At 41.6% G+C, this 25,714-nt stretch overlaps 2 protein-coding genes and 1 long non-coding RNA gene across 5 annotated transcripts in view; 1 reads left to right on the top strand and 2 right to left on the bottom strand.

The window, feature by feature from the left end:
* The window catches only part of LOC309876863, a 115,632-nt gene extending 113,947 nt beyond the window's left edge, over nt 1-1,685 (bottom strand). Inside the window, exon 1 of the long non-coding RNA XR_014317265.1 lies at nt 1,566-1,685. This is a non-coding gene — a long non-coding RNA (uncharacterized lncRNA). The remainder of the gene's footprint in view (nt 1-1,565) is intronic.
* Nucleotides 1-15,299, top strand: part of PLEKHG7 (pleckstrin homology and RhoGEF domain containing G7) — a gene marked incomplete at its 3' end in the record, with an annotated part of 30,484 nt that extends 15,185 nt beyond the window's left edge. Inside the window, exons 8-16 of the mRNA XM_082757688.1 lie at nt 902-997; nt 1,617-1,730; nt 3,060-3,234; nt 4,783-4,898; nt 5,672-5,765; nt 9,025-9,104; nt 9,575-9,734; nt 11,902-11,999; nt 15,192-15,299. Coding sequence (XP_082613814.1) covers nt 902-997; nt 1,617-1,730; nt 3,060-3,234; nt 4,783-4,898; nt 5,672-5,765; nt 9,025-9,104; nt 9,575-9,734; nt 11,902-11,999; nt 15,192-15,299 — 1,041 coding nt within the window. The remainder of the gene's footprint in view (nt 1-901; nt 998-1,616; nt 1,731-3,059; nt 3,235-4,782; nt 4,899-5,671; nt 5,766-9,024; nt 9,105-9,574; nt 9,735-11,901; nt 12,000-15,191) is intronic.
* Nucleotides 15,300-17,931: 2,632 nt separating this feature from the next.
* EEA1 (early endosome antigen 1) overlaps nt 17,932-25,714 on the bottom strand; it is a 76,410-nt gene continuing 68,627 nt past the window's right edge. For all 3 annotated transcript variants that reach the window (XM_082784853.1, XM_082784852.1, XM_082784854.1), the window contains one exon: nt 17,932-24,965. In XM_082784853.1, the coding sequence (XP_082640979.1) occupies nt 24,843-24,965 (123 nt within the window). In that variant the 3' untranslated portion in view covers nt 17,932-24,842. The remainder of the gene's footprint in view (nt 24,966-25,714) is intronic.

Below are 25,714 nucleotides of genomic sequence, written 5' to 3' on the forward strand. Positions count from 1 at the left end.
AGCAGTATCACAGAGGGCAATGTTGCCTTCTGGTCACAGGCAAATACCAGGTAATGCAACAAGGTAATATATGCAAATTTTTCAGGAGAACTATGCCTGAAGAAAATGACAAAGATAAAGACCTGGGAGATCCTTCAAACACATCTGACACTTGTAGTATGTGCAAGGCTGCTGTATGCTCTAACCATGGGCAGTGTAGAGTTTGGGTCTCTGCCAATGTGCTGAACGTATCCAGCTCTCTCTTTGAGACTGACCAAAACGTTGGCCCAAAACTCAGTCTGGTCATGAACATGAGTGTAAACAGTTTGGGAGGTGAGCAGGGGTTTAGGAGCAGGCCTTCCCCCACTTCTGACTGATAGTGTAAGCACAAAGAACTTTTGAATTTAACTTACAAGGAATATGGGGGTTTCATCTTATAGCATTTTATAGAAATTTCCCACACCTCCCAGAGCGTGAAACAAAGTCAAAGTATGAAAGATGGTGTCCCCTTCAAAATAGCATGGTCTCCTCCAGTTGTCACAGCTCTGTCACACACAACGTTTACAAGTAGATACCTTTCATCCATTGTAATTTACTATGTTGATTCCTATCAAATACAGCTGCTACTGTAAAATAAGTTTAAATGAAAAAAATTAAAAAACAGAATCCTGTTTCAAAGCTTTTTTCATATGGCACTATCATGACATAACTGGGTGTTTGTAGATATTTACTTTATCTTCTGATTGAATAAAAAGCTCTGGGAGCAATTCTGATGCTAATTCTAGCAACATCAGGGAGAGAAGCATAGGTGTCTTATGAGGTTTGAAGCCTTTGAAAAGACCAGGAATGAGAAATAAAGTTGTCTTAAACTTAGGCAGATCAGACATACTAATATATATATATTTTTTTCCCTGTTGCTTAGATAAGTCTCAGTTTTGTGGAAAGTTTTTTTGAAATTGTGAAGGAACATGTCAGCGAGTCAGGGTCGCCTACGGATTTCATCTCCATACTCAGAAAGGTAACATAATCAGAAGCTTTTTTGTTTAATCTCAGCAGATCTTTGCAATGTACCATTTGTCATAGCATGTAGGTTACCTTAAAGCAGTCAAGTCAGTCAAGGACATGCCATCTGTCACAGGCAGTTTGGTCTTAGCCTCAAGTACCTCCTGTCAGTAGGACATTTTTATTTTTATTCATTGACATGTCTGAGGTGGTCATGGAAAGCTGCCCTGTATGTGGAACAGAGCATGGAAAGATTTTCCATTTCTGGGGAACCACAACCCAGGCCTTCTGGAGACATTGCCATCAACAGAGCCAAGCTTCTAACTCTGTGGGAAAAGTTTTCCTAAGGCCAGATCCTGACCCTGTCTCCAGCTGTACCCTGCTTCCTTTCAATCCATCGTGTAGATCCTTCCTTTACTCCATGGACCAGATCCACAGATGTATTTAAGTGACTAATTAAGATCTCAATGGGATATGTATTTTGGTCTGTGCCTGCTAAGTGAGAGGCAGGCACAGACCCTTTCCCTATGTACAAGGAAATCTAAGGTAAAACCATGTTACAAAACGAAAAGGGTTGTTCCTGCCTTTGTTGTGATATTTTTCTTTCTTGACAAGATTCCAAGCCTCTTTTGCAGTTTTTCCAGGGTGACCTCTGCCAGACGCACCAGATTTATTGCCTCAATTATACATCCGCTGTCTTCTACTTGGAAAACCTGAGACAGAGAGAAGATTTTGGCATCTACCTGAAAGTAAAGTGATGGTTTTATTGTTGTTGTTGTTGTCTTCTGGCTTTCTGTCTTATGAAAAGATTTTAACAGCAGGCTAGAAAAGTTCACTGGAAGCAAAACTGTTAAAGTAGCATTTTACACAGATAATTAAACTGCAGGGGATAATCATGCATATGAAGTCACCCTTCAGAGTATATGTTTCCCTGTGCATGTGAAAGTCCGTATTTGTAATTTAAAACAGGCAAGAGTGGAAAGCTAAAAGGGAAAATCTGGCTGCATTTTTGCAGGCAGAAAATACATACTGCCAGCATCGAACATGTTATGTTTTGCTCATAATCCATTGACATGGTGACCTACACTTTAGCAAAGTGAAATGGATTTAAAAAAAAAAAAAAATCAAGCCACTTTGTAAAACCTCTCTAATGGATTTTCCTTTGATACATGTCCAGTGTATCAGCTTGGTTTAAATGTTGAATGGGATCACAGCGTATAGGGTATTGCATGCTCTAGAATATGACCGGGCTCAAGGGTATTCGCTAATCCACATCCCCTCAGAGAGGAAGCAGCATCCTGGACACCACAGCAAGCAGACACTCTGCAATGGCAGTGATTTAGCCCCATGGTTTGGCTTGACTACAGATAGAACAAATGTAGAACTTGGTATCAAAACACTACCAGCAGATGAATGTTTACTTCCCTCATATAAAACTGAAAAGAGCTATTGGGCAAGTCTTTGTAAAGTTAAAACAATAGTGCAGGCTCTGTCTCTGCTGACACTGTGTCTGCCTAAAAGCAGTAACTGCATCCAGGGTAGCTGCAGAGCTCCTGGGGAGGGGGCTCTGCTATTTCTGACCAGTGTAAATGCTTAAGACTGATCTTCAATGTTACAATCTTAGGAAGAAAAATCTAAAAAAGGCTTTTCTTTTTGTAACAGCTGCAAACGCTGCAGCTTTCAGGTACATCACTCCCTCTCTGACAAGGGTTTCAGACACTCATGTCTAGGAGAAAGGTCACTAGTGGAAAGTAGCAGTTGAACATAAAAAATGGCCCTCAAATGAGACTAAGGTTTTCCTGATGAAATTAAAATGGCAAACAAATAAGAGCACGGCTTTATCCACCAGCATGGCCACAGTATCTGAAATAGGAAGGAGCAGTGTGGATCCCCCTGTACAGAGGTGGAGCCTTTACACTGCACTTGCTCTCACTGTGTAAATAGTTGTTCTTTAATTAGCCCTTGTCTCATTACAGCTGATGATGCATAAAGCTGTTTGTTTGACGTTTGCATAAAGCTGTACCTACATGCCAGAGAGCAAAAGGAGGCCTAAAAGCGATGTTCTTTGTCTTCAGCAGTGGTGTGAACAAAACGAACAGTGCAAGAGACTGCACCTGCCGGAGCTGCTGGTTGCTCCTTTGCATCGACTGACCCGCTATCCCCTCCTCCTAAACAATATCTGGAAGAGGAGCACTGATGAAATGGAGAAAGCCTTTATCTGGTCAGTGAAAGAGAAGGTGGAAAAGTCCATACGTAAGTAGCTAAGGTTAAAAGTCATTAAAAAAAAAAAAAAGTCATTGCAATTAACAATTAGGAAGCTATGTGGCTTTTTGTGCATGTGCTTTGAGTATAAACAGATCCGGTCTCCCTGCAGAGATGCAATGAGGACATGCATGCCTTTCTACAATCCTGAGTCCTTCCTCATTCTGTAGGAAATGATTGGTGCCACCCCTGTGCTCTCTGAGCAAGGTCACAGGACTCCCAAATCAGTGAGTCACTTGTATTTGCGCAGAATCATCTGCAGTGACATGGAAACAATTAAAAGCAGATCACAAATTGGAACAAATAAAGAAAAATCTCAAACAAAGAAGTCTTTGACTTGGATTTATGTCTAGGGAGGATTTGTTGGGGCTAACCCTTAATAGGATGAAATACCACTCACAAGGGGGATATTATGCCAGTGACCTTTTGCTAAATGACAGGGTCCTACCACGTAAAGTAGCAGAAGAGCTATTGCAGCTACAGATTTTTCCTACTTACTGTAGAAAAAGGAGGGATTGGTCCAGGCAGATTTTTCTTTCCTGGATCCTGTTTTAAGTAATTAAATTATTAATTCAGTCTTGTTCAGGAAGCCATAAACACAGCTGTAAGTGCCTTATGGTCTCCTATCCGGAGACAGGTTTATTCTCTAAAGTCATATCGCAGCCCATGCAAATCAAAGACAAGACAAGCAGTGGGGAAAATGCCCACCCTGCCAGTCTTGGCAGGAAGAGGTGCCTGGCAGCACCGTATCCCCACCTGCAGAGCACGGTGCTGCATGCCCCAAAGGAACAGGGAAGTACACGGCAAGAGGTCACTGCTGCCCAGTCTGGACCTCTCAGCTCCTCAGCATGACCTCCAAGTGCTGAACTTTGAGCGAGAGAGGGTTCCTTGCTCCTACTCTTGCTGAGTTTTGTGGAGGAAAAAGGGCAGGGTTTTTTTCCAGGTGTTTCCCCAGTACCCACCAAATTTAAGTGGGTCATTGGAGCAAGGATTAAAGCTCTTGTCCTCTTTGGGTCCAGTCCAAAAATACAAATAAGGACTGCTCATGGAGCAGTGACCCTGTGAAGGATTGGACGCTGCTGTTCTTCCCCCCATCCTAGAGGCTGAAGGTTTAAATGTCTCTTTGGAAGATGAGACAAAGCGCATGTCTTCCAGACATAGATAAACCCGCTCCTGCTTCCTGGATAAATACTCCAATGGCAGAATTACCACCTACAAGGGACTTGAATTCTTTCTCTTATTGACAGATTTTGTGAGGAGCCTGGCCTTACAGCCACACAACAAACAGACCCAGCACAGAACAGGTCTCAGAAAAATAAGGTGGTTTTCGTCACTATACATGTATGGTGTGGGTCTGCTGGGAAACTCTGCTGACCTAAGAAGAGTTTAGTCATTGATTTCAGTGAGGTGAGGACTTCATCCAGGGTTTCGTATATGAGAATTTTTGGCTTCCACTGAAGAAAATCAGTATTCAGCGTCTTCTAGAAACAAGCCTATTTTTGCCGGTATTGGCAGTAACTGATGCTTTACGTATTTCAGGGGATCTGGAAGGCAAAGTCAAATGGCTGGACAACTTTCAGAAGTTCCGGCAGCTGCATGAGGTCATAATTTGGCCTCAAATCTGGGATCGCGACAAGAGATTCTTTGTCCCAGAGGTAAGCACTTTAAGGGCATTTTTCCTTGTGGAAAGAAGGCAGTTTCCTATCTTTACAGTGTTATCTAAAGCTGTCTGTCTGCCTATGCTCTAGCTGCTGTGGGTGACTCTGCTCTAGCAGGAGCAGCCTGTGCACTGCAAATGCTGAAGCTGAACGTGCAGGCTGCGCACAGTCCCCTGGATGGCAGCATGGCTTGCTCTCTGCTAGCATCAAAGAGAGTACGACCAGGAGGACTTGCCAGGGTCTACTTTTAGAGGGCAGAATGAAATGGGATAAATATAACTATTAATACCTTTTATGAGCAGCACAGCAAACATAAATTATTTTCCTCTTCCACTCCTCAAGATGACCCAAAGAAATTCCTACTTGAATACCATTACAGAAAATTATAGTGTCCCTGGGAACAGATGCACCTTTCTGCTGTGGTTGCTCCCTTACCCAGACAGACATACTTTAACCAGCATTACGGTAACATCATCAAGTGGGTCTTACCTCAAGGATTACATCTATTTGTGTGCAGAACTGCAAAAAACATTAAACTCACTCCAGAAATGAAAAAATACAGCTTAATATTTCAAAACCTTAAACACATTTAAAGAGAAGCACTGCTGAAGAAACACAGCCATGATCAGTTATCAGCTATGTGGTGAATTTAGGCTGATATAACATGACATGTTGTCTCTGTTTAACTGCTGGGTGCCTCCCAGTTCATAATCAGATACGCAAGATTCCCTGTTTTATTTTTTTCCTCTCTCTCTCTTTTTGGGGTGAAGTGCTTGAAACAAAACCTGAGAGAAAATAGCAGTGAAAACATTTTGTCTTCAGCGAGCAGACTTCTCCTCCATGAAGGGAGACTAACACTAGCAGGTAATGGCCATAAATGTCTCTCTAGTAGGCGCTGGCTTAATAGAATTACGCTTTGTTATGGCAGGGCTGGAATGAACCTCTGTGATAGTATTCAGGCAGATGCAGGGAAGAAAAAGCAAACATACGGCTTGTCAGAGGCCAAGAAATACCCGAACTACCAAAAGGATGAGTAATTTGCATGATTGTTTCTTGTCACATCTGGATATTCAATCTGCCAGATGCAGAGGAAATCAGACTGACTTGCCTACATCTGTCACTCAGAGGGAGAGTTTTACTGTCAAGCTCAAGAACGTGGAAAAAGGACATCAAGAAGTTTAGACTGTCTCATACAAACTGCCCCACATACCTGGGGACTGATGTCAACAAACCCCACCTCTCTGGCATCACATCTGTTAAACGTTGTATTTAAAATTACAGGACAGTCCAGACAGTTTTCTTTTTTCTTTTTTTTTTATTATTATTTTTTTATTTTGTACTTATCTCTGCCCAGACTGCTGTTGTGACGGACATCTAGGAACAAGATGGTAATGTGTAAACAAGATGAGTGCCTTCCCTTTCATTACCAGCAGTCTCCCAGGACATGCCCCTAATTCCACGTGTAGCACTGAGGTCCTACTTGGGCGTTGAAGCAGAGCCTGGGCAGTTTGATTGCTTTCCATGCCTGGAGAAGACCAGCATCCAAGAGGGCACTGGAAGCAACAGGGCTATAGCAGGGCCTTGGCAGAAACGAGCCCAGCTCTGCCTTACAGTTTCTTCAACACCTCAATAGGAGCAGAGGCGAAGGGAGTGAGCACCCAAAATTTTCTGCCTCCCACCATCACTGTCATAGAGGGAGCAGCCAAGGGGCACAGCCCATGGATCAGTGGGTTTGGTTTTCCTCCCATGTGAGGAGATTTATAGTGGCAGAGGTGAAGATACAACATCAGGCACATGGAAAGCAGAAGATAAGGTTGCTACTGATGTTTAGGGGATGGTGGGCAGAGAAGGAAGAAAGCCACCGAGTTCTCTTCTGCCAGTGCTCCCCTCTGCACTCATTGGCCTTCTGATGAGACACCAGCACATGATCCAGTGAGGTAAGGGTAGCCTTCAGGGGGCTACATTTCTTCCTGCAGTACATAATTAGAAAATGGAGAAGAAGGTATAAGCATAAATCTTACCCAACAAGACAGCCAGATGCCTGCAATCTGCAGTATAAAAGTGCCTGGCATTTGTCCGCCTGTCCAGATGAAATATCTTTCAAGACAAAAATGAAATCACTATTCGAACACAGTGCTGTGCAACAAAAAGTGTGTCCTAATGTCACACTTCTGAACAGATTCAGACAAATTTGTCTTTGAGGTGAACCATGTTTCTTCAAATGAAACTGCAATCTCTGAGACCACAATTGCATGTTTTTTTGGTAATCCTAGCATCAGGAAGATAACACAGGAAATGCTAGAAATCTTGTTTGAAGAAACATTAGTGCTTTGTCTGAATTTTCAGGAAGCAAGTGTTTCTGCTGTCTGCTTCTATTTAAAAATAGTGCAATCAAAAATTGATGTTTAGTGGCACTGGGAGTCAGAGAGAAGACAATCAGAAAGCTCCTAATCAGCATTCCACCAGATCAAGCTGTCATGTCACTCTGTGAAAAACATGGAAAGTTTTTGGAAGTTAATAGAGTTGCCCAGTGAAAGGATGGGAAGTAACAATGCAAGCTGCAGCATAGGGTATTCCCATTAGATATTTGGATAACCTTACTAAAATTAGGGCGGTCAAATATTGGTGCAGCAGACCAGAGTGGTTGCATAGTCTTCATCCTTGAACATATTCATAACTTGACTGGATAAAACACTGAATGACCTGCTCTTGGAGCGGTGGATTCAGCCAGGGACCTCCAGAGGTCTCTTTCAACTGCTGTCATTCGTTGGTTTTCTGAACACAGCATAGATCAAAGAAACAGAAAATTTGGTCTGCAGCAGTAGAGAGAGTTTGCAACAAATAATTCTTTCATGTGTAATGCCCACAAAAGCCTACTGCTGTATAAGAGATGCTGTGGAAAACACCATACCAAGTTTTTGACTTCACAGAAACTTACAGAAGGGCATTTTTCAAAAGACTTCTAATACATGATAACTGGTCTGTTGAATCTCAATTAGCACGTAAGTTCTTCAAGGTAGTTCCTTTTCATAGAAAATGTTTTAATCTTAGTGAGATGAGTTTTCAAGCCAAAGCCTTTCTGAACCAAGCATGCAAGAGAGCATTTTATCATCCTGCAGATTACCTGGAAGCAATAGCTCTGAGCATCCCTTGCAGTGAACAGTAGCTAGGCTTTCCATGCCCAGAGATGCCCTATCAGTACAGAGCAGTCAGAGGAGATATTACAAAGCATAAAGCCTGCAGCAGAGAGAAGAAGTGATTCTAGAAGTTACATAGGGCAGTAAGTTGAGACCAAATAGGGAGATGAAACATAGGTTCATGGAAAGGGATAGGAGGAACTGTACACAGGGAAGAGATCAAAGGACCAAATTCTGCAAATCCAGTTCAGGAAAGAACTTCCTGGTAACCCTAAAAGCCAGATTCCCAGCAGTACATTGTTTAAAAGTACTCTTGCTTCTGTTAAATTATCCCCTTATTTATATAATAACAATACTTGAATTTTCATCAAGGCATGGAGATCAACCTTAAAAACTTAGAACCTTTCTCATAGACATCTGTTGTTATATTCCTTGCATCCTCACAACCTCCAAATTAGGAAGAAAAGATAAGCCAACTCTATTTTGTATAGTTTTTGAAAAGCCTTTGTGATATCATCAGTTAACATTTCATCAGTGTGAAAGTCTGTGCAGAGGGCTGCAAACAAATATCTGTAGGTACCAGTACTTCACTATTTCTTTCTCTCTGACATTTTCAGAAGTTTCACTGTTTACTGGTTAGAATTTGCTGATTTGTAGCATGTCAGCTGTTGTATTCTTAGGAACTGCAGGTGATTCAGATCACTTCTACTGGAAGGCAAGTAGTTATTCTTGCATAATGAAGTGGTAGCTGCTACAAAGTACAAATATTAAGAGCCAAAATCATCAAAAGGCGTATATGACTTTCAAGCACTGTATTTGAGTGAAGACCAGGGGATGAGTAGTTGTGTACTATGCTGAAAGTCATGCTTCTTTTTTTAAAAAAAAAAGTATTGTAAGATGATTCATAGATGTGCCTCAATTTAGAAATTTCTTAGCATTCCTTAAAATAATCATGCCAAACTGACTTTTTTTGTTTTCTTCCTCAGAAAGCACAAAACTCCTTGATGTCTACCTCTTCCTATTTGATGATTTCCTATTAATTACCAAAATTAAACGTAACAAAAAGGTAATAATGGATGTTGTTGCAGACGTTATTGTATTTTCTGGCTTGGTAAATATTTTGAATGTACTTTGGAAGGCTGATATTCAGCAAGAAAAATACAAGATGACTAATAGGCATGAAAGACAGGCAACATTTCCTTATGCTAACAGTAAAATAACTTCCAAGAAAGGGAGAAGAGCTCCTGATATTGAAAGAATGGGGCTGGGGGGATCTTTGAACACCTTTGACTGTTTCCTGCCTGTGTACCTATACTGTGTACCTATCATGTTGTTTTAATACAGGCCATGACCTTGACAAGCGAGTTCCGGATACTGATAAGTTTTTCAGAGAAAAGATTTCTAGGGTTGCTTAGGCAAATAAGCTCTCTGAACACCTTTGATAAGACAAAGTACATAATTTAGGGCTGTTTATTGCCTATACTTCATGAGCAGATGGCATACAACCCGCTAATCAAGTTCATTTTCTATTCCCAGAAATACGGGGGCTCAGATACAGGCATAATCCCTGTCTGTCCTTCCCTCACTCCTGAGCTGCAGTCACTCATAAGAGAAGGTGGATTTTGCTCGGTCCTCGACCAGCCCATCCCACTGGACAGACTGATATTGAAAAATGTTGACCCCGTCCACGTAACAGGTACGTGCCTGGGTGCATTTGAATGTTTTCATAAATACCATCTTCATCCATTTGTGTATGTAGCAGTGAAAGGATTAGACACTGCTTGCCCACAAACCACCCCCAGAAGCATGGAGTGCCAATGTCTCAGCACCGGTTGGCTTCACAGATCCATTTGTACTGCAGTGTCTATAACAGTGACTTTCACATGCATACTGGCAACTTTCGGATCTAGATATTCACCACATAGAAGGTATGAAGACTCCAATGACTTCTATCTCGTGAGCCAAGTATTTTCTTGCCCTAACCACCTTACCATGCTATATCAATCCCTGGAGCTATTTCCAAAGGACACTGTCAATCCCACCGTAGTTATGAAACATTTTTTCAGTTGTCCCAATTGCCAGCACTACAGTGCACTACTCTCCTTGGTGTCCTTATGTGTACAGCAGCAAAATGTGAGGAGGCTGGAGAGATGATCTACCTCCTGCTGCTGCACTGACTCACCTCCCCACTGGCCCTTGAGAGGATGGAAATCACCCACCCTAAGTCAGTGCTTCCCTGCTCGTAGACTTCCAAACACATTGACATGGAAAACCACCTCCGGTAACATCTGGTGTGCCCTTTGGTGAAGTAGGAATGAGGACCAGCCTCCACAGAGAGTATCCAGCTTTGCCCTATCTAAGGAGCATCCATGCAGTCACCAAATAAGAGGTTGAGTCAGGCCTCCAAGCCTGATCCGCTGGGACAAGGTCTCACACACCTCAGTGACACTTACCTGACACTGTCAAGACCCCAGGAGCCTCCTCTCTATCAGAGAGAAATAGAAATACAAAACTCTGGGCTCCAGGGCCTGCCAGCCATCCTAACCCCAAGGACAGGGAGGAAAAGCTCAGGAAGCTAGAGCACTCTGTAGGAAATCAATAGACGTGGAAAAGAAACCTAGAGCCCATAAAATTTATGATAACCTATTCACTTACGGTAATTACCATTCAGCATCAACACTGACAGGAAATAAAGGTAGGCAATAAGAGGAAACTGAAGAAAGATGAGAAGTGGATGAAAACAGAGGAGAATAACCTTGTTTTAAACGTCCTCCAGATGCCATTTGCCTGCCTGAGACATCCCCTTGCCAACCCAGCATGAATCCAGTGGCTGCACCTCACCAGCAGCGTGGCAGCCAGGGCAGCCCCGACAGCCCCATGGCCCTGCCCAAGCCCAGGCCCAACACAGGATCAGCAGCTTCTGGCTGCTGCTGGGGACATGGCAGCAGCCCTCCGGCTTACATGTACAGCACCATGCATAAAAGCCACACAGGATATGAGAATAATATCTGAGGAATTTTTCCTAGCTGCCATTTGCTATATTCAGGGATTTCTAACCAGGCTCCCTGTGACCTAGCCACAAGCAGCAGAACAGACAAAATCACCTGCTGCATCCCAGCCAGGCTCTAAACACTGGTTATGGCCTACCCCACACTCTGGACCTCATTGCTGGTTTTCTTCCCCATATGTTCCTACCAATTTTCTTACTGTCTGTAGCCACACAAGTCTCCATTATTTACTTGTAGTCTTGAGGTCTGCGATCTGTGCTCTCTCCTGGCTGTGTGGGTCCAGGACTGCCACTTGCAAGGGGGCAGTCTCTTACACATTGCTCACCGTTGCTTCATTTACAGCAGTGTACATGTATACTGGCCACAAAAAGCAATGCCAAATGAGTCTGCTGCATTGCAATGGGTCCCTGCACCCTGCACACACTCCAGGGAGAGACCAAGCCCTACACCAGTGTGAGAGCACAGCCACTTCCCTACATAGCAGCCTTCAAATGGACATATTTGAAATCAGATAAAAGTTGTCGATACCTGTTCTTCTCTAGCTTCAGTTATGCTTTAGTCTACTCTGAATGGAAGCTTCTTTTAACAATCCTCAGCAAGACTCAAAAGCAACTGAGCTACACAATGGTTGAGTAAAAATTGTATTAAAAATAAAACTAGTACAAGCAGAATTAACTTTCTGAATTAACAAAGTTTCCTGCATAACAAAAATTAACCCCAGAAGGGTGCCTTGCCCTATTAAGAATCAGGAAAGATGACATGTATCATATTTTCAGTCATTAGTAGACCGTGATATGAAATTGGAGTGGCAGCTGCAGGAGGAAATTTATATAATTTCTTCACTTTTTTTTTCAGTCTTCAGCCTGAGAAATGCTTTCCTAATACAGCATGAAAATAGGTATCGGCAGTGCATAGCAGTCTTCTTGCTACAAACACAAACAGAGATTGCCAAGGTAAGTAATACATCTTTTTTCTTCTGTAATTACACAGCTACGCTTGCCCTAGAGGAGGACCTCAGCCTGAAAGTGGCCATGCTGTGCTAAGAATCTATTAAAGTTGTGACATTTGACCAAAACCAAAACAAACATACCAAAAAAAAAAAAAAAAAAAGCGCTGGTTCACACATTTTATTTGCTACAGAATTTTTACTGTTGAACACGTACCAACTTTCTATCAGGGTTGATAGCAAGCCATATCTTTTTGAAAAACAACATCATTTCTGTTTGCTTAAAAAAACCTGACACTTCTTGCATAACAGAAATGAAGACAGTGAGCTCCTCCAGAGAAGTCAAAAACAAAACAGTCCCCCCAATTCATATCTGTAGTATCCAGATCAGAAAATTGTGTTCATCTATGCACAGCACACTCTTGCAGTTTCAGATGGAACAGATGGTATGATTAATTCCACTGTTATATAAATTTACCCCTCACTTTCACACCATATCACACTTCTACCAGCAGTGCTGTTTTTAACATCTGAAAGTGTGCTAGGCACTTCACAGCTTGGGTGTTTTTTTTTTCCTGTAAGTTGAATTTCATTCTCTAGTACCTAACGCACAAAAATCTGACTACCACTAATACTAATTCTTAAAAATAAATCACAGTAGACAGGCTTTTTCAGGGAAAAACAATAAGTGAATTCTTTGCATTTCCAAGCCACTGGTTCCTACTTGGAATAAATATCTACTTAAGAAGTAGTTACCATCTCCTGTGATTGAAATATTACCATTCCCTTTTGAAGTATTCATGCCAGGTAACAACCACCTTCTCAGTGTCTCCCAGTTTCATTTTATCTATGTACTGAAAGTCTCTTTTCACATGGATGTAGTAACATAACAGCATTTTGACTTGTCTCCCTGATTCTTCAGAAACGTAGACCCCATCCATCACAGTTTTGGATAAACTACTATATTTCTGCTACTAAACCCAATCCCAGCACAGTCAGCATGTTTTTTAAAACAAACTTTACTAATTTTAGCAAAGTTTTAGCCTCACAGTTTTAGCTGATAATGATCTGCAAGACAGAAAGGACGATGATCTTCCTAAGACAACCAATATTTTTGAGGGCCATCAGATCAGGACCTTGAGGTAGATAGAATTATAGAATGGCTTGGGTTGGAAAGGACCTTAAAGCCCACCCAGTTCCAGCCCTCTGCCATGGGCAGGGACACCGCCCACCAGACCAGGTTGCCCAAAGCCCCATCCAGCCTGGCCTTGAGCATCTCCAGGGATGGGGCAGCCACAGCTTCCCTGGGGCAACCTCTGACAGTACCTCGCCACCCTCTGAGGGAATAATTTCTTCCTAACATCTAAACTAAATTTATCCTTTTCCAGTTTAAGACCATTCCCCCTTTGTCCCACCATTATCTACCCGAATAAAAGTACCTGTAGAACCCCTTCTTGTTATTCTTTGCACAACTGTCCAAGTTTAGTTCAGTCGGTGCCTTAGCTTTCCCGATCCCATCCCTGCACATCCAGACAGTGTTTCTGTACTCTTCCCAAGGCACATGGCCACGTTTCCACCATCTGTGCACTTCCTCCTTTTGCCTGTTTGACCAGCAGGTCCTCATTCAGCCATGATGGTTTCCTACCTTCCCTGGAATATTTATTACACATGGGAGTAGAGAGCTCTTGTGCTCTAAGAAAAAATATCCTTAAGTGTTGCCAGCTCTGATCAGATCCTTTAATCGGATAAACCACATCACAAGAGAGATGGTAAGCTGAATGAAGACGTAGGTGCCATTTTCCCATTGAGCCATCCCAAGCAGAGGCCTGCTATGCTGCAGGCCACCCCCAGGTTTTCCCAGTGTTGCAAGGGGCCTGCCTGGGCTCTGTGTTCGCTCACAAGGCCCATGTTCACTGGCTTACCAGAATACAGCTCCGCATTGACTGCACACAGAGCACATCTTCCAGATTTTGCTGCCTGAGTATTCACCATGTACGTAATGGAGATGCGTTGGACACCTGTCCCCACTCCCACCTCCCTCTCAGACACACAAAAACACAGAACTGAAAATACGCTGCTCTTACTCACTCAGCCCATCCATGCAGTTGCCCCACCCTTCTTCCCTGTCCTCCTCTCTGAGCCACAAAAACCTAAACATTTGAAACTCTGAGTTGTAAGGGACCACTCCTGCCCGGCCAACCCTGTGCAACCACCACTGCACAGCTCATCATCCCCTCTTCGGCTGGCAGTTCTAGAGGGGCCAGAGCAACCACCCGTACTGAAGCCAGCATGCAATCTTTCTCCTCTGCTTTCTGTTTTCCAAAGTGATGCATTTGTCTTGTTTGGGGTTTAAGCACACATAGGAAGCAACCAGATGTGTCAATAACAAAATTTATGAATCCTAAAGTAGCACGAAGCAGAGCTGCCTCTCATGCATTTCTATGCCCTGCATCAAAGCCCAGTGACTCTTTGTGCCTTACAGCAGGGAGAGCAGCCACTGAATAGGCAAAACAAAAACCCTGGGGTGGCAGAAGCACAGCTAGACCTCCAGCTTGTATTGCTGCCAAACAATTTGCAATGTCTCATCACAGCAGTTCAGAGACAGCTCAGCTTCTGTGACCCAGACCATCTGGACTAGCACAGAGAGAAGTTACGTTTATGTATTTAAACCCCTCTCTCCAGCCACTACCCCCTGCCTTCGTACCTGGATGATAGGGGATGTAGAGATGAATGCTGTCAGCATGGTGCAGGAAACAAATTCATGTGGCAGCACATGACAGACCTCAGAGGGGCCAACAACTTGCAATATTGATAGCACTGGAGCTGTCTTAATCAGGGTAGCAGGGAGCCCAAACTGCAGGGACAGCATTAAATTAATAAATGCTACACAAAAACAGGTGAAATAGCCTGCAGCAAATTTCAAAATTTCAAGCAAACAGAGCATTAAAGTCCCATCTTCATAACAAAAAGTAAAGTTTCATTGGAAATCTCTGGCTCCAGACAAAGATTCTAGTGATGTGCTGTGGCCTTCGCAATGGGGAGTGTTGGGGCTCAGGGAAAACTCACTTTTGTTTCAGGAATTATGAGCAAGGGCCTGAAGAAACACCAAATACAGCTGAAAGCTCATGGGTGTTCATCTGTCTGAATTACTAGAACTTTGCAGATTGCCTGGGTTTACAGATTATTTTTCTTGTTACAGAAAACATGGATGTCGCAGATAGAAATGGCAATCTCCAATTACACTAAGCAACATGAAACCAAGAAAAGCACACTTTTTTGCTCCCCAGCTGAATCCTCTGAAATTTAATAATGCCAGCACAGCATGGACAGATCCCGTGGAATACTATTGTGGTGATAACATAGTTATTTCTTCCAGCATGCCTTTGCTTTCTGACACTAGCAGACTTCTGACTTGACTAGACAGAAGTGATGAGTTTTGACCACAGAATATAGGAATACATCGGAGGGGGAGAATGAGCCAGGTACCAAACACATCACTCTTAAATGCTCCTTTGCTTCAGCTAGGGGAAGGCTCTTGCCATCCAGGGAAGTGTTAACACAACTTCTTTCCTAGAAAGCAGGACAGGGAATACACCTATATTGATGAGGAGAACTTATTCACCAGAAGTCTAGAGGGGTCATTCTGAGCTCTTTCAAATTGTATTAATAAATTTCACAAAATTAAAATTGTAGGCAACTAGTCATAGCTCCCTGTACTTACTGCCTTTTTACATACTAAAGTAACATCTCACACTCAGCTTGTGGGGGAAGATCAGTAAAAACATATTTTTTTGAGTAGCAATTAATTTTCAAAATGAAAAGGTTGCTTAGTGCCCTGTTTATTTGAAAATGGTCATCTTTACATCTAATATTCAGATAAACTACAGATGCTACAGAATATATAAAAAGAACAGAAGTGCAATGATGTCCCCCTTCTAATGGGGACTTTTTTTACCCAAAGTTTTTCACAGCTTTATTATCAGCAGATCCGTCATTATGCATTATTTACGCTTAGTGCAGCCTTCAGAGTTCAATTTTGCAGTCTTTTCAACTTTTCTTCAAAAACTCAAACATTCTTTTTATATTAAAACATTCAATACTTCACTGCAATCCCAGATCTGTGGTCCATATAGTCAAGTATGTGTATGTTTTTTTCTTTTTTTGAGGTGCCGGAACAGCCCCACATAACAGTCTGAAACTGGTTGACACAACGTTACTCCTGTAGAGGGAGGGTGCTCTCACCACATTAGCCTGGGCTAGTCTGAGATTAGCATAGCAGAGGAAGAGAGACTTCTCTAAAACCAGTCTAAATGATCCTGCCACTTCTCCCACTTCTTGTGCCCAGTCAGTCTCTCCCTAAGCATGGAAGCAAGCCTTTAGAATATCCCTTCAGTAACAGAAATTATTTCAGGGTGAACTGAACAGAGAAACCACACAGATGAAGACTATGCTGAAGAATTTGGGAGCGCCGTTCCAGTTGTTTGCATTACTCACGGTTAAGTCAGCATACCTCCCTATCTTTTGTCTCTGCTCTGGCATCAAATTAGTCATAAATTCAAATGTTGTGTCTAATCCAGTGATCCGGTTCCACCCATCAGGATGTTATGATATGTTTTCTCCACTTGAGTGGTTTACATCTACACACAAACTCTGGTCTGGAAGCTGCGTGTACTTGCTTGGTCCATCGTCCTCCCAATGTCACTGCAGCACATGCTCCTGCTCTTCCCTTTTATGCCCAGAACAGGCAAGTTTCTGTCACAGACTAGTGAGAAAGGGACAGCTACCCAGGCTGCATGCCTGGGGTAAACGCATATGGCAGAAAAGCAGAACTGAGCAGACACAGCAGAGCTGCTCCAGGAAGCCACGCAAGCTGCAAACACTTGGCCACAGCTTGGCTTCAACAGCTGTGCTCTATCTCCACTGATGCCACACTCAGCTGTGTGCTGTGTCAAACTCTTCCATCCCCAGCACCTCTACAGAATCTCACAATATCTTGCCATCAGTGATGATACCAAAGATTTTTAAGCCCAGAAAAGTCACACCTGTCAGATTAAGCCCTGTGCTTCCTGCACTGGCAGAAGAGAAGGGGGTGTTTTGCACCTGTGTTTTGTTTTTTTTTTTTTTTCCTTCCAGAAAGATCTTTAAGATAGGTCTGCTCAGTTTACCAGGTAACTAAATAGTCCTGGAGATTCAGTACTCCCAGATGTCAGCACATCTCTAAGGGGGATACCCTAGGGGAAGGAAGTACTTTCACACAGGCTGTCTTTAGGGAGACAAACTCAACGGGCTCTTTTGTGGTCTGGAGAGGAAGATGCCCCAGAAAACAATCAAAGCAGAAATCAACTTCTCAACTTGAATCCCCTTTCAGAGAAAGCCTCTCTCAAACTTTTTCTACTGTCTACACACCAAGCCTCTAGGAAGATCTACTTCAGTTTTGAAATGTAGTTTTTTGTAAATGCCCCCACAATGCAATAGTGGCTTTATCATGGGGCACATGCTGATTGCCTGGATTCTCTCTGCACTGCAGTTCTGCTCTTTTAGAGGTTTTCATTCAATAAGTGAAACCTCCCATAACCTGAAGAACTAAAACAAGCACTAATTTTGAGCCTTCCAGTTATGTCAGTTGTTAGACTGCACTGAACACAATGTAGGAATGTGGTCAGTGACAGAAAGAATAACTGAACCCAGTATAACCAGCAGATTTGCACAGTTACTAGGAAAGGAAAAACCACTCTGAATTTAACTTGTGAAAACCAGTCATTATCACATCCTCCTCATGAAAGCGAAAGCTTTTGTTGCAGCCTCCAACCAGTCTAAGAAACTGAAGCATTTAGTTGTTCCCACATGTGTGATTTCCCAAGAGTTCCCTTATATTATGATATATTCCCCAATTCAAAGTAGCTTTGCTGTCTGAAGTGAATGACAGAAAGGTCTGTTAGAAAGGTCTAATTTTTTTATTGTCATTCATCATTCCTGTAACAGGTTAGAAAACAAAAATTACATTTCAATAACATTTCATCATAGTTTATACAGAACTGGTTGATGCATGGTGTCATTTACTCATCCAAATCCACAGCCACCTTCCAAATCGCAGAGTTTAGCAATTACAGTGCACGCTGGACTAAATTTTTTTCACAATGTAAGGCACAACTACATGATCACAAGTAGTAAACACAAACACTGAAAATAGAACTTAAGAATCAAACTCCAATGAAAAAGAAACAAAATCCAAACACACTCATGCAAAATTTATCTACACCTACCAAGATGGTATGATCCAGTTTAAAAGAAGTGCAGTACTCTGTAGGTAAAATTGTATCATAAGGCTATTATAATACATTACCTCTAAATACTGGGTAAGAACTTAAAACTTCTTCCATTTATATTTTATACAATTCTACAGAAAATAAGTTGTATGTGTGATATTCACATCTGCAATAATAAACCGATCAATAAAATGCTGAAAAGAGGCAAACAGCACAATGCTACTTGTGGCACGCATCCATTACAGAAACCATTCATCAAGTTCACATCTTGCGTATTGAAGGAAAAAAATGCTAAATTAATGGTACATTTGGTGAATGAGGTTATCCATACTCAAATGACAAAGCTGTATACAAAATTGTTTTTGCCCAGCAGACCATGATTATGAAAGGTTGTGGTTATGATTTATTTCCTGTCCAGCAGCTAGTTTGCAAGATTGAAATTACAGAGGTTAAAAGAATTCAACAGAGTTTACAGTAACTTGAAACTATTGGATACTTCCAAACATATAAAAAAAAAAAAGACTTTTTTTTTTGGTGATAAACTTTTGCAATTTTGGCTTTCACTATAATTTTTACATAACGTGACAGTGAGCAAATCCTATTAAACTTACCTAGTGTTTGAGTTTCACACTGAGAGGTAGTTCAAATGAAATCTTAAGTAACGGCATCAAATGGTGGGGTTTCATGATTTTTATTTTTTTTTCTGATTTTTTTTTCCTTTTCTTACAAAAGTGACAAATCCTATACAAGCAGCATTTTGGACACATTACTATAAAAAGTTCTGGTATTTGCTAACTCAGCGAGACATTCTTCTAAACATCCCTCCTGTGCCAGGATTCAAGACTTAGCGTGATACAGCAGAGCACTTTGCCATAAACCCAGCAGCAGGAGCCCAGACCTGCCAGTGCTGGCCTGTCGACATTTAACACTGAACACTGTTCCCAGCCTTCTTTACCCTAAAAAGGCAGGAAACGGGTGAATTTGTTTTTTAGTTTAGGTCACAGGGGGAGGCAAAGTCGGAAAACATGACTACCAGGCTTCTGCTTTCATAGTAACGTTGATCTAAAGGGGTTAGCAGGGCTTCAGTAATCTCCACATGAGCAGGTACTCCTGTATCTGCTGCACAGCAAGTGCATAGTATATGGCACACTGCAGACAAAAGGCAGAGTTTATTACATTAACCAGTGTCTATTCTCTTTCTTACTGTGATTCTAAGTGGCATCTTGTGTTCTCTCTAAAGATACAAAGCTCTTTATTCAGTGCCACTTTAAAAAAAGAGAGAGAAACACAACTGAGTTTCTGTGGAGGGACTTTACTATCCAATTATTGCTGGTTTTTGAAAAGTAGACCACTTAGTGTTTTCCAAGAGAGGCTGTGGTCGGACAATAATTTTAAACTTATCCTAAAAGGGATGGTGAGGTCAATACTTCAAAAATGAAGGACTAGACAACTGGCAAGAACCTTGAAAATACATAAAATTAATGTATATTCACGTTATAAGCTTAAAATGAAGCTCTACAAAGACAACGTGTGAGTGACTACATGAATTTTCTTGTTACATGTGCTCCCAGATGATGACCTTATTTTTGGTACAAAGTAATTATGAGTGCAATTCTCCTTACATAGCAAGGGGCCAAATGTAATGCAGTGAAAGTCCAGCTGAAGATAAACCTTCTGCCCACTGATTACAGCTAGCACACGCAACGCCAGCAGTGCCATTCCGCTTCTTGGAGATTATATTCAGTTAGACAGCAAAAAGTGCATAGTGCAAATGACAGTGTTATTTCCTAGTCCCACAAGAATATGAGTGGAAGGGGTGGTACTTGGAGGAGTAATTTAACAGTTTTAGCATACTCAAACCACGGTATCATTCTTCCTGACATAGTTCGTGCTCTATTTGAGCTCCAGCTTCAGCAGTTTTCTGTCTGCCACTGAGTACTGGTCATAAATTTTTAAGTTTTGCAAAAAGCATTTGTTTCAACTTTCCATTTAACTGACATTGAACAATCTAGAAAAATATTTTTTTTTCCAGTCCCTGCTTTAGGAATACAACTTCTTTTACATCTAGCATAGTAGAAACAATTATTCTTGCTAATATGTGATACAAACAGCGAGGTTACTTCATGCTTCCACTCCCAAGTACCCTCTTGCTTCACTAAGAAAGGTTTTCTAGTGAGGATTCACAAATAAACCTAATGGCCCCAAAACCAACAAAAACATTCATTGCTCTTGCATGCCTAGCACTCCACACTCCACAACAACTTGGTTACTTAATACTTTCCAAAAACAGAGGAAAAAAACTGCACTCTGTGGTAGAGCGCTGAACTCTTGTGCCAGAGCAAAGCCAGACGAAAAATGAGATCCCTCTAAACCTCTTGTCTCTGCTGGAAGTAGCAGCAGAAACTTCCCTTTGCCTCTTTATCTGCAGACAGCAATTTTTCCTACTGTGACTCAATTTTATAATCTTTGTTAAACCTTTGCAGAAAGGGGAAGGTTATTGGAGGGAAGGAATACATGGGGAGAAGAAACAACAGTGAAGCATATCCCGCTAAGATCAAAAGCTTGCCACTGAACCCTGCAGTGCTCTCTGCCTACATGGGGACTGCAGTATGAAAATATGAAGTATGCATTGTTGACATGAGGCCGGAATAAAACAGTGGGGATTTGGCATTTTGGAGACAACAACCCAAGGGATTGTGGCTGTTTGACTGGGAAGAGATGCAGCATCTCCAAAAAGTTAGAAGAACTTCTCCCCATCCTTAACAAGACCATCTTTTATGCTTCTCCAAATGACTTGGTAGATTGTCTCAGCCCATGCAGCAGTTGGTGTTTCAGATTCTGCTTCACCAGAGATGCTGAATGTGCCCCTGAAGACACTCTATCCACTCTATCTATATATCCACTGTTCAATTTCTGATGCCATGGTAATGGCTGGCAATTAAAGGCAGCTCGGGGATCCCACATACCTTCTGATTCAAGCATTGGTTTCACCATTTTTCCTCTTGACATCTTACTCTACAATGGCCTCTCCTTGGTGAATCAGAGCTATGTGGTTCTTGCTAAAGGCTGCTAAAACACATCACCACACGTTTTCACCTTCTTGTTCCATGTTCTAGTCTCTTCTGCCATTTTTTTCCTCTGTTTCCATGTTTGTAGTCTGAAAAATCAGTGCATTTAACTACTTTGTCCAGAGTCCTTTATCTCAGTGTGGTAAAACCCAGCAGACTTTTTGCTAGGTTTTCCTATTATTTATATTTGAAAGGAGTGCAACAAAAAACCCACATCTTACTGACAACATACCCCTCAAAGCAGTCAGAATCTACAAGCACATTTACAAATACAACACTTTTCACCTTCCAGTTTTCCTTATATAAATAGTAATACCCTTAGGTCATTTTACTGAGCTTGAGCACAACTTCCATCGTGGCAGCCAGTATTATGTGGTCTATCATACCAACAAATTGTCAGAGAATACAGACCTGTACTAAAAATCATAAACACAAGAGTAGGAGCATAAGATTTAACAATGAAGCCACTAATTTATTCCAGTGAAAAGCTGCAGAACTCCTAACTTTGCCTCAGTCTCAAACATCAAAGTTTCTACCTCAGCACTGCTCCTCCTGATCTTAGCAATCCCTCTTTCTACAATTGTGTGTTTGAAAAGTATTTCTGTCCCCTCAAGAAGTCAGTCACACACATCAGTCAGCAAAAAGAAGCCTTCAGAAATTGAGCTGGTTTCACCTTGAAGCTGGGAAGCTCCATCCTGAGTTAGAATCATAGAATATCCCAAATTGGAAGGGACCCATAAGGATCATCAAGTCCAACATCCAACTCCTGAGTTGTCTGGTGACCAACCAAACACACTTATTCAGCAGCCAGCTGAGTGAGATGACTTTGCTTGTCTTTACAGCAAAGCATCCCAAAATCAAGAACAATGATAGCAGAGCTTCTACCATTTCCTCTTTGCTGGAGAGCTCTCTCCTCTGTTCAAAAGTAAAACATCTGAACACAAGCGGATCTTTCAACCATTTCCCTAGTTCCCCCTGAGAAACTTCCATCTTCATTCACCACATACGTTTTGTCCTTCATGCAGTTGTGGGAGGTTTCTCTCTTCCCTCTTAAAATCCCCTCCGTTCTACATGGTTGTCCTTCACCCTGAAAGCTGTACACTCTGTGTTACACAACCAGATGGTGCGTACCTAGGCAGAAGCAAGACTGTGACATCTTTACCTTTGCCAGATTTCTGAAGCCACGTATCAGACAGAGAAAGGCTTGAAAGCAAACTCTTTGGATTCCATCAGTAAGTAATTGAACAGAAAAAAATCCTAAGAGGCAGAGATTCTGTTCATACTTCCCAGTCAAAGAATTCTTATTCCAATCAGTTACCCTGACAAGGACAAGCAGCAAGCACACAGGATCTATTCATACAGAATCATTACAGCACTTGTTTCTTTCAAGCAAACAAACCTCAGAAGTTCGAACTAGAAAAGCTGGTAAGTACTGCACATAACCACGCATGTATTCCAAGCATAAGGAATAATAAGAATTAAATTTTAAGATGACTCCTTGAGGATGCAAATTTAGAACTAGATAGGTAAGCTAAGATGGGATATGAAACATATAGATCATTACAGGGGAATAGGGATTAACAAGTCTTTTCACTTGAGAGTTAGTCAGGACTAGACATTTTTCATAAAAGAGGCTCCTCTTCATTCACATAAAAAGCTGTCAATACATAAAAGTAAATAAGTCTGCCTAAAGATGGCTAAGCATCTATCAGTGTAACAGAACGTGTTTCCTTACCTTGGAAGGCAAGGAGGAGAGGAACTGAGGACATAGTCCTTTTCTCTGAACAGCTGGCACAATTTTTTAAGACAGAGAAGGGCTTGGGTTGTAGAGAGTTTACTAGGATAATGAAGACTAAGGGTCCCTAAGTATTGGAAGGCATAATCAATGATCAGAAGAAATAACCTTAATGGTTTTGAGGCCAGTTACCAGATACTCCTTTCAAAGGGAGGAAAATTTAGACACAGGCAGGCAAGAAAAAACAGGTGTAAATAAAAGCACAACAAAAAGAGCAGTCTATACGAACTCAGCAGGAAACCTCTGTAGTAAGTACAGAAAAGGAAATACGAACAAATACAAGGTGATGAGACGCTGGAGCAGGTTCCCCAGAGACACTGTGGCTGTCCCATCAATTTCCATTGATGTTCAAAGGAAGCGTTCAAAGTCAGGCTGGATGGGACTTTGAACAACCTGATCTAGGGTCCTGTGCAGGAGGGGTGGAGTGGACGACCTTTAAAGGTCCCTTTCAACCCAAGTCATTCTATGCTTCTATGCTCTAGAACCATATATGTTGGCCTGTATATTTAGAGTTGTGTGCTTATAACTAAGCCAGCACCAGGAGAATTAAACCACCATCCTAAGCAAACTAAATCATAGAATTCACACACCATTTAAGAACCCTTAGCAATGGGGGACAGAAGGAACAATGGAAAAGCGATGTTTGTTAGGGCTAGCAGGAGTTCAACTTGTTCCACCAAAAGCTGAAGGAAGGGATAGGAGAAAAGGTCAGCTAAACTGCAGCACCCTCTAAAAAAAAAAAAAGAGCTTTTCTTAGTAGGATACCTAGCGAGGCATTTCTGGACATCCCTGAGAACCACAAGGACTTCTTGGGGCTTCCAGAGTATGGGCAGAGGGTCAGATGGGCTATAGGCTACTATCTGCCTTGTTTGTTTACTATTTAAAACCTGCATATAAAGGGCTTCTGGAATATTAAAATCCATTCATCAAACATGTAAAAGTGAAATCGATTAATATGGGAGAGCTTTGTGTAGTACTCCTACAATGCCCACTAAACTTGGTCACATCATTAATTCACACATACAGACACACAGACACACGCACACACACACAATGCAGTACAGAATGTGTAAAGGTATTCCAGTATCCAAGTGCTGTAGCTGGGAAAGAACTCAGGTGCTGACACTACAAGTTCTAAGCAGGCAAATAAAACAGAGTTGAGTCCAGCCCATTACCCTCACTGCGGAGTTAGAACTTCAGAGAGAAAAGTCCAAGAATCAGAGAGAGAGAAAGCAAAACAAAGGGGTTATAAAGAACATGAGATACGTAATCAAATGCAACAATTAGTTATGCTATTACAGCAACATTTGATACACAAAATCCTCACAAATTTTTGCATCCTCCTTTTCCATTGAAGGAAACAAGAATAAACTGCAATATCACATAAACGCGTTTTCTCTTGAACAAAAAAAATAAAGATAAAAAAATACATTGTTACTCCTCTGTTTAAACTTTATTTACAAATAACTTGGTATTTCTAATCTAGACATAGAAGCTCTTTCCAGGATAAATGGCAATAAGCTATGGGTGATCTGAGCCCATATCTCACAAAAAATACAATAGTTTTACTTGGTATCAATAAACATTTTAAAATATACTAAATTTTGCCAAGTGTTACAATCATTGTCCAAACTGAATAGTAGTCTGAGTGCAGAATGAAGTGCATCAACAGAAATTATAAATTTTAGCGTAACATTTTTTTTGTCTCTCACGATAGCCAGTTATCCTTGCAAGTCATTAAAGCAAGTATCACAGACCCGAACAGGCTTCTTAGAGGAAGGAGTTAAGGCATTCTTTGCTGAGCACTCAGCACAGAAAATATTTCCACACTGTCTACAGTGATGCTGTGAAAGAAAAGAAAAAACACACATGGTGAACATCAATTACAGGCTTACGGGTGTAGATTAATAATGGAGATAATTACCATGTCAAATCAGCACTCTCATGTTTCAGATTTTTAAAATACCAGTTACAAGTGCTGCTTCACTGAGAAGGGAGACCCATACCAGTTTCAGATCTGAACTGGTTGAAATTCATTCTCCTTTTGAATTTTTCCTCTTGAACTTATTTTGTTTGCATGAAACACATTCATCCGACATGTAACTATCTGCTTTCACACTGGGAAGTACACCCTTGAATCAAAGGAACCAGAAGCCTTTGTTCAAAGACTACCCAAAGGACATCACAATGCAGGACAGGGAGAGCCACCTAATACCAAGTCAGGAAGCACTGCAGAGTGAACCTCACCAACATCCCTCACCTACTTCATTGCCAAGTCACTTGGTGGAGGGATGATAATCTCTGGATGAAGGGCAGGCCCTGCCAAGGAAGGGATGCTAACATCTTAACTGACCACAGCTGTTTTTACAAAGAAGGTCTGACTACAGACCTAAAACATACCCAGTTGTTTCTTCTGTTCTTTGTCTACTTAGCATTTACAATCACAAAGCTCCAGATCTTGCTGATGTCTTAGATTTTCACATATATGTGGTTTCAACAAATTTACCTTCCTTTTTCTCTTCAAAATCCATTCCAGACTGGTTTTAAATACGTTTACTGTAAGTACCCTTAAAACAGTATCATTTTTCTTGCT

Source organism: Aythya marila (assembly GCF_965140915.1).
Source record: "Aythya marila genome assembly, chromosome: 1".
Lineage (NCBI taxonomy): Eukaryota > Metazoa > Chordata > Aves > Anseriformes > Anatidae > Aythya > Aythya marila.